Genomic DNA, 9,696 nt, shown 5'->3' with positions numbered 1-9,696 from the left:
AAAAAAAAAAAAAAATATATATATATATATATATAAAATACACACATATATCAAAATGTGTTGAAAGCATTAAAATTATCCATCACATGAAAAAAGAGAAAGCATCCTTTACCTCATCTAAACGACATGGCAAAGTTAATGCTTGGTACTTAACACTAGCTCTATATCTGTATTATTCGCTCTTGAGTAAAAAAGTCAAAAGCAGCAGCTGGCCACACCTGGCTCGCACTTACCAATCTCCTGCCGCGTGCTGCATACTCCCACTCCATACTCCTCCAGCACTTTGGCAGCTGCTTCCTGACACGATCCAGTGTTCCGTGCAAATCCAAGATAGTTGTAGGAACCCATGTTTATAACATCTTTAATAATATTCCCTGTATACCTGTGTTTCAATAGCATAAAACTGAATGAAACTCATGAGCAAAAACATACTGAAATGTGGTTGTCAATGCACTGGAAGCACACAAGTACACACCATCTGAAGGAAGCAGAGACCAAGGTCTACCGGAAAAGCATCTCAAACTCACTACCAACTAGGGAAATGGAAACTAAGACAAAAAACCAATTTTCACTTCTGAATAGTGATAAAGATTCAAAAACTGATGAAACCCAGTGTTGGCCAGGACGATCTCATACACAGTAGATAGGAATACCAGTCAGCATGTGATTTGGGGGGCAGACTGGCAATACTTATCAATAAAAAGATACACAGTCTCTGTGACTCAGCAATTCCTACACGTGGGTAAATACACATGAGGACCCTTTAAGAGCCACTGTGTAATTTGCCACATTCCTTCCCCAGTCACAGGGACCAGTGACATCCCGTAGGGTGGAGGTTCAGTCAGTCTGGGTCCCTAAGTAAGGACAACACGGTTCAGAGGCCCAACCAACCAAGGATAGACATGAAGTATGGACAAGAATAAACTTCTGCCAGACATGGTGGTTCACACCTGTAATCCCAGCACTCTGGGAAGCTAAGGCAAGCAGATTGCCTGAGCCCAGGGGTTTGAGAGCAGCCTGGGCAACTTGGCGAGACCTCATCTCTACAATAAATAAAAAATTTAGCTGGATGCAGTAGCGCATGCCTGTGATTCCAGCTACTTGGAAGGATGAGGTAGAAGAGGTGGAAGAGGTGGAAGGATCATCTGAGCTCAGCAGGTTGAGGCTGCAGTGGCCATGAGCGTACTGTTATAATCCAGCCTGGGTGACAGAGTAAGACTCTGACTCAAAAGAAAAAAAAAGAATAAAATTCTTTTGTGTAAACTCTAAGTTTTTGGGGTTATTAACATAGGGTGACTCCGCCAAACCTGCCATACCATGGCACATCTATACTATAGAATACGATGCAGTTACTATAGAGGACAAACTTGCTATGCATATAACACATGACAAAGATGTTATCAATATGTTAGTAAGTCAAAAAAGCCAGCTGTCAAATAATTTGTATAATATGATCCCATTTTTGTAAATTAAAAAACCACCTGTGTGTAACCTCAATAGACACACTACAAGCATACCTCACAGAAAACATCTGGAAGAGAAACTTAAAATAAAGTAATAACAATGGTCACTTCTGGGCAGTGAAGGAGGATTTGTGAAACAGTTCCCCTACAGAAGAACAGGGGTTAGTTGTCAAGGGGGACTTTCAGTTTATCTGAATTATTTGTCTTTTTAAATTTTAATGGCAATGCAAATAATATAATACTTGTACAATCTAAACAATAAAATGTTAAGAGTATAAAAAGTTTTCTAAGTCATTCAATTCATTTCAGTAAAAATCCTCCACATATCCTGAAATCTTTTAAGAAATCAGACATCCAGAAATCAATTTGGATACCTGACCCTGCTACGTGGCAAAATGTAAAGGATAGCTTTTCATTCATTCTTTCTTTGTAATAAGTAAAATTTTGTTCGACTATAATCCCCCACAGTATCATATGTAATAAAAAACTGAATTTTAAAAATCCCAGTAACAATGACAAATACGTTAGGAAACTAATCACATTATAGTGTATCCTCAGCTGCTACTCCTAATTTTAAGGGAATACATGATTCGCAATAAAATATTTTCTCAAGGAAAAGAAACCCTCTTGCTGGGTCAAGCACTAACTTCCCGGCTTCACCTCACCTCACCTGAACGACCAGTTGTAATCATGCGACTCCCTCTCCATGATGTCCACCCTGGCCCCAGGCACACTGCAGATCGGCCGATTCCAGTTGTCTCTTATCCTCATGTAGAGGTTCCTTGTATAGAAGTTTTCAAAATCTTGATACAATGACACAAAGTCCTGCCAAGAAATAGTGACATGCTATAAATTTAACTGAGTTACTTTTAAAACAAATTTTACATCTTCTCTTTTCATAGGGCAAAAGCACTTGAGCATGACATATCAATTACATTCAATTAACTGACACATCGGCAGTTAATCCTGGGAAGGCTGGATTCTGTTTATTTTAACACACCTCTTATTTATTAAGAAGGAAGAAATCACTTAGTTTTGATAGTTGACCTATACTACATTTCAAATAACTGACTTCATGAATGCAGTGCCAATGAATTAAATTTTTTAATAAAGTAGACCTCATGAAATACAAGTTGAACAATTCTGTCATTAAATAACTTTCCTTCCTAATAATCATAGCAAGACTTCACTTCCACCTTTCCCTCTCAAGTAATATAGAGGGAAATGCTTTAAAGTCACCAAAATTACAATCTCAAACAGAAAAATCATTCTAAAAATAAGATTCCATCCTCTGCTTATTTTCAAAGATCAAAATGAAACAACTCCAAAAAGAAAATAATAAGCAAAAACAAAAAACACTAAAAGGCAGGTTGTAGGAAGCTTCCCATCTTACATTCTTTCCCCTTGGACAGAAGTTTAAAAAATAAAAGAAAATACATTCCCAAAATGAATTTCCATGCCCAAGTACTTAATGTTTCCCTCTCACCTTGAGATTAAGCTGTACTGAAATTCAAGTCTGTAAAAACTCAAGTCACAGTAGAGCTGAAATGCATGCATAAGCCGGACTCAGTGGCTCAGCCTGTAATCCTGCGCCTTTGGGAGGCTGAGGTGAGTGGATTGCCTGAGCCCACGGGTTCGAGACCTGCCTGGGCAACTTGACCAGACCTCATCTCTACAATAAATCAAAAAATCAGCTGGGCGTGGTAGCGCATGCCTGTGATTCTGGCTACTCAGAAGGCTGAGGCGGAAGGATTGCTGGAACCCAGCAGGTTGAGGCTGCGGTGGCCGGGAGCGGCCACTGCATTCCAGTCTGGGCAACAGAGTGAGACTCCAACTCAAAAAAAAAAAAAAAAAGAAATGCATGCATAATGCTATGCCCAAGTGTATGACCCAACCACAAGAAATCTACTGCAAATGTCTTCTTCTTCTTTTTTTTTTTTTAAATAGAGACGGGGGTCTTGCTATGTTGCCCAGGCTGGTCTCGAATACCTGGGCTCAAGCAATCCTCCCACCTTGGCCTCCCAAACTGCTGAAATTACAGGCGTGAACCACAGTGTCTAGCCCTACTGCAACTCTTGAATGTAAAGGGTAAACTAAACAAAAAAGAAAATGAAACACTGTTTTACGAATCAGGAAACCACTGAGCTTCTAGACCTCAGATATGGGCTTGGCGCCAATCTACATTAATCTGTTAAAAAAATAATCAAAAACATTGGGTTGACTGGCTTGGGCAATGTAGTGAAACCTTGTCTCTACAAAAATACTTTCAAAAAATTAGTTGGGCGTGGTGGCACACACTTGTAGCCCTAGCTACTCAGGATGCTAAGGTGGAAGGATCGCCTAAGTCCAGGAAGTCAAGGCAGCCATGAGCTATAACTGTCATGATCTTGCCAATGTACTCCAGCCTGGGCAACAGACTGAGATGTCGAATCAAAAAATAAAACAACAACAACAAAAACAAAAACACTGGGTTGGGTGGGGTGGTTCGAGCCTGTAACCTGTAACCCCAGCAACTCAGGAGATTGAGGCAGGAGAATCACTTGAGACCAGGAGTTTGAGACCAGCCTAGACAATGTAGCAAGATCTCATCTCTACAGAAAAAAAAAAAAACTTTTAAAATTAGCTGGGTGTGGTGGTGCATGTCTGTAGTTCCACCTACATGGGAGGCTAAGGCAGGAGGATCCCTTGAGCCCAGAAGTTTGAAACTACAGTGAGCTATGATCGCACTACTGCATTCCAGCCTGGACAACAAAGTAAGACCCCCATCTCTAAAAATCAAACAAACAAACAAAAACACTGAAAATCTTAAGCCTTATTCTGTAAAAGAATTTCATTGCTAAAGAAGTCTCTATGTGGAACTCTAAAATTAACAACCTTCTATGGCACTGGACTCCTAAGGGCCAATTAAATAAGCCTCACATGATCTCCTTAAACCAAGCTGAGCAGAGTCAGAAAGCAGGAATTTGCAGTAACTGATACCATCTCTCTCCTAATCAGTCCTAATAGTTACTTTTCCTCAGAACCAAAAATATTCATAAATATAACATGTCTATCACAATTGGAAATTTTTCATTTAATTAGTATGAGAGCCCTTTTACAATCTCCTCTTCTAACAAGAATACTGGTTGCATGAAAATAGAAAGAGAGACACCAAAATCTAACTTAAGACTTTTCTTTGGCTATTCTTCTCCATATGTTTATTTCCCAAAGGAAAAAACAAAAAAGCAGTCTCAGCCTTTTCAGTTTACATCAAATAGAGTAACGGTGCTAACTCTTCTCATGAGACCACAGCATGGATGACCTCACTTCTGTATAACTTTTCTTCACACCGCACACTGATGCTCAGCATCTCAACTAGAATGTTAAGAGAAATATTTCTTTGTAGATATATTTTTATGAGCAAGAAAGGGCAATGCTTTTGTTTTCACTAAGCTTCAGAAGAAACTTCCAGAGCCTGGTTCAAATATCAACAGCATTATCAAACTCCAAGACAGAGCAGGGGCTGCAGGCGAAATGAGGAGGCGCTTCATCCCCTGGCCTTGGACTAAGCCAAGACCAGCGGCGCCATGTGTGAGGTCAGGAGGATGGAGTAGCCAGTGTCCTGAGCCGAGGACTGTCACTGCCATGGTCAGAGACCTCCAACTCTCCTTAGGAGACGATTAAGTCCCTGAGACAGGAACACACTAGCACAGAGTGGAGGAGGAGAAACTGTCACAGCGAGGATGTTGAGTCCAAGAGCAGGTGGGACAGGTCGGCAGAATAGAGGGATGCATGGCCCAAGTCCCTGCCTCCCTTCACTCTCTAGCTGGGTTCCAGGGTGGCAGCTGTGACTGCAGTTGGTAGATTCACTGGAAAGATCTGAAGGATCTGAAGCTAACCAGACTCCCTGCCGCTTAGCAATAAAGACAAGGGAAGGGGCGGCCACCATCTGAGATCCAGTTCTGGGCAACAGGAGTGTCTGTTTCTAGCAATATCTCATACACTTCAAATATTCTAGGATGAGGGTTAAACTAGGGGGCTTATCTTTTCACTCATTCACTCAAGGATCTTTTACAAATACTCAATATACGTTGGACTCTTTGCTACACTTTCAGGATACATTAAAGAACAAGACTATGATACCTTCACTATTCCAACCCTCATTCCCCCATCCCCACCCTCCTTCTTCCTCCTCCTCAGTGTGGTCACTGTGAAATGACTAGTCAGGGTTGATCTCACTTGGTCACGGACTTGTACTCAGACAGAATGCTTAGTCACTAACCAAACATGTGCTGAGCAGTACCTTCCAGGCACTAAACTGGGCACTGGGGATAAAAATGAGTAAGAACGTGGCCTGGCAGTGGTCCACACCTATAATCCCAACATTTTGGGAGGCCGAGGTGAGAGGATCACCTGAGCCCACGGGTTTAAGACCAGCTTGGGCAACTTGGTGAGACCTCATCTCTACAATAAATCAAGAAAAATTAGTTGGGCATGGTGGCGCATACTTGTAGTTCCAGCGACTTAGAAGACTGAGACAGAAGGATGGCATGAGCCCAGCAGGTCGTGGGTGCAGTGGCCGTTAGCATGCCACTGTCCTCCAGCCTGGGCGACAGAGTGAAACTCAGACTCAAAAAAAAAATGAGTAAGAACAACCTCTGTGCCCCCTAAGATGTCTCAGTGTAGTAGAGACGCCCAGAAATAAACACAACAAAGTACTACAAAGGCAGGCTTGCCCAGAGAGGGAGAGAACCTGATGGGTGAGTGACAACAATCAAGGTCCAGCAGTCTTAAGGAAGCACTCTTCACAGACGTTCTTTCTGAAGACCCCCACAAATCTACATCTAAAGAGGGAAAGACAACACCTTGGTTGGATTACAAACTGGATCGCTGGGGCTTGAAATACTCAGCAGCTAAGTGACTTCTTAACGCAAGAGAAAAATTCAAACTCATGAATCTGCTGATTAGGGATCAATGGAGACCTCATTGGGGTCATCTCAGTAATTCAGCAATAAATATCCTTTATAGATTAAGTCTATTTAAGGTCATTTACTTCTCTTAAAGCCTATTTACTTCTCTTTTTTTTTGAGTTGGAGTCTCACTCTGTCACCCAGACTGGAGTGCAGTGGCATGCTCCCAGCCACCGCAGACTCGACTGTTGGGCTCCGGCAATCCTTCTGCCTCAGCCTTTCAAGTAGCTGGAACTACAGGTGTGTGCTACTACACGCGGTTAACTTTTTTTATTTTATTGTAGAAATTAGGTCTTGCCAAGTTGTCTAGGCGGGTCTCGAACCCGTGGGCTCAGGCAATTCACTCACCTCAGCCTCCCAAAGCACTGGGATTACAAGGCTGAGCCACCGAGCTTGGCTAGGCCTATTTATTTCTAGAAAACATATTATACTTTTTAAACAAACAGGTATAACCTATTCCAGTGCCTGAGCAGGCCTTACAATCACAGAAGAAAACATCGACTTTCTAACAACCATCCGTGTTTGTTAAGCACAATTCTGCCCCAACAGAGATGTCCAAACACTTTTACACAATGACGATAAAGATGATACAGAATCACAACAGCAGCAGTCAGAGCTCCCAACGAGTGAGTAACTGTGCTGAATCAGGCAAGTGCCAAGTGCTTTACACTCAGATATTAGCCCTGCACACTTCTAAAGAAGATAGCCTTTCTCCCATTTTCAGAGGACTAAATGGTTTTCCCAGTTAGGAAACTAGCCAGGGATGGAGCCAGGAACTGATCCAGGCCTTTTAATTCCAGTCTATACTCCAAACCGCAGTGCCACACGGTGACACTGATGTCCCTCGGTGATAGTGATGCCGCTAAATCTATCAGAAATGCTTTGGGAGCATTCAAAGCACTGCAAGGCACTGTGCTACTGGTCTTCCTATTGTGTTCCCAGGTCCTTCCCATGTCCAGTACACACACTCCACACACACACACACTCCACTCAGGAGCTAGCAGGCTAAAGACTGCATTTCCTGGACAACCCTGTGATCGGGTTGTGGGTGAGATATAGATTCTACCAGTGAGAAGAGCACAAAGCTGTAAAAGGCAGGGCCTTTCTGTGCCAGTGCAGGACCCAAGCCCTGGCAGGCCTCACTCAGCGCAGGCAGCATTTGCACAGCCACTGTCATTGTGGCACGGCCTGGCAATGAGCTACCTGTGCTGGAGCAGTGTTGGCAGCACCTGGAGGACTCACGGCAGGAGCAGTTTCCTAATGTGGGCGGTGGCTTAGTCGGAGGAGGGAGGCCCTATCTACTGCCCCAGCTCCTCCACAATGTTCTAAATGCCTAAGCTCCTGTTTGCCTGAATGGCCCACAGTTCCTCTGGTTAACTCCACTAAACTTTGACTATCACAGCAGCACATTCACTCTTTTTTTTTTTTTTTTTGAGTTGGAGTCTCACTCTGCCGCCCAGGCTGGAGTGCAACAGCACTCTCGTGGCCGCTGCAGCCTCCATCTGCTGGGCTCAGGCGATCCTTCTGCCTCAGCCTTCCAAGTAGCTAGAACTACAGGTGTGACCACCACACCTGGCTAATTTTTTTGATTTATTGTAGAAATGTGGTCTCGCCAAATTGCCCAGGCTGTTTTTGAACCCTTGGGCTCAGGTAATCCTCTTGCCTCTGCCTCCCAAAGTGCTGGAATTACAGGTACGAGCCACTGTACCCGACACTGTAATCAATGTTGAGAAATATTTTATAGGTTATTAACTGTGTTTTATAAATTTAAAAATAAAATGTATATTATTTATCCAAGTCACACAAAAATGCAGCAGCAGAGCCAAAACTGAGACTCTAGCACTACTCCAAACCAGCACTATTCATGGTAGTGCTACTACTCATTCCAGTAAGAATTCTCAATGCCAGGTCTAATTATTTCAAGACTTTTACTGATTTTAGAATGTAGGGCCCAAAATTATAAAAGGCCGAATTTTCTCTCAAACATGAGCATTTGAGGCAAACAATCACTGCTTTGATGTTGAGATTCAAAGCTTAGAAAACATGCTCAGAAATGTCCAGGCACTTTGTCTCCATCAAGATGATTCCACCCTTGACCTACGGGTCTAGTGCAGGGGAAAAAAGTGGGATTAGTGAGTAACCAACTCCAACAGTCAGCACATAGTCTATAAGAACAAAATTATATCAGAATCATGAAATAGCCTTATTTCTTTTATTCAAAACTTGCCAAGCAAAGAAAAAGAGAATAAAAATCTACAAAATGATACGAGAAGGTATTTAGACCTTCACAGACTCCTGTTAAATCTCATAATTATTTTAAAAATATCACTGTCACTAAGGTAACTGGACATTCAAAAGAATAAAAAAGACTCCTCACCTAAACCTCACACTTTATATAACAATTAACTCAAAAAGAGCACAGAATTAAATGTAAAATATCAAATTATAGGACTCAGAAAAACCTTAACACATTGCAGGTAGAAATGTAAAACAGAGCCGGGCTCGGTGGCTCAGACTGTAATCCCACACTTTTGGGAGGCTGAGGTGAGTGGATTGCCTGAGCCCGCGGGTTCAAGACCTGCCTGGACAGGCGAGACCTCATCTCTACAATAAATCAAAAAATTAGCTGGGCGTGGTAGCGCGCGCCTGTAATTCTGGTTACTCGGAAGGCTGAGGAGGAAGGATCGCCGGAGCCCAGCAGGTCAAGGCTGCGGTGGCCGGGAGCAGCCACTGCACTCAAGTCTGGGTGACAGAGTTAGACTCCAACTCAAAAAAAAAAAAAAAGAAATGTAAAACAGATGCCAAGGAGAAGAAGTTGGGTGGTTTCTCAAAAAGGTAAACACAGACTTCCCATATGAGCCATCATTTCCATTCCTAGACACACACAGATTGGAAACAGATATTCAAACAAGTCCTTGTGCATGAATGTTCACAGCAGCACTATTCACAGTAGCCAAAAGGTGGTAACAAAATGTGGTATATCCATACAAGGAAATAGCGTTCAGCGGAATGAAGAAGTATTACTTGTTACAATGGTGAACTCACATAGAAAACATTATGCTAGCCAGGCTCAGTTGGTTCAGCCTGTAATCCCGCGCCTTTGGGAGGCTGAGGTGAGTGGATTGCCTGAGCCCGCGGGTTGAGACCCACTTGGGCAGGCGAGACCTCATCTCTACAATAAATCAAAAAATTAGCCAGGCGTGGTAGTGCACGCCTGTAATTCCTGCTACTCGGAAGGCTGAGGCGGAAGGATCGCTGGAGCCCAGCAGGTCAAGGCTGCGGTG

General features: G+C 42.9%; 1 protein-coding gene across 2 annotated transcripts in view; it reads right to left on the bottom strand.

The window, feature by feature from the left end:
- The window catches only part of SPTLC2 (serine palmitoyltransferase long chain base subunit 2), a 131,002-nt gene that overhangs the window by 85,166 nt on the left and 36,140 nt on the right, over window positions 1-9,696 (bottom strand). For both annotated transcript variants that reach the window (XM_008057054.2, XM_021711826.1), the window contains exons 3-4: window positions 2,134-2,288; window positions 234-382 (exon numbers count right to left, since the gene is read on the bottom strand). In XM_008057054.2, coding sequence (XP_008055245.1) covers window positions 234-382; window positions 2,134-2,288 — 304 coding nt within the window. The remainder of the gene's footprint in view (window positions 1-233; window positions 383-2,133; window positions 2,289-9,696) is intronic.

Source organism: Carlito syrichta, unplaced genomic scaffold, assembly GCF_000164805.1.
Source record: "Carlito syrichta isolate Samal-C Ts95f unplaced genomic scaffold, Tarsius_syrichta-2.0.1 Scaffold302712, whole genome shotgun sequence".
Classification (NCBI taxonomy): Eukaryota; Metazoa; Chordata; class Mammalia; order Primates; family Tarsiidae; genus Carlito; species Carlito syrichta.
Note: the sequence above shows the minus strand (reverse complement) of the source record. Positions and strands in the feature narration are given on the sequence as shown.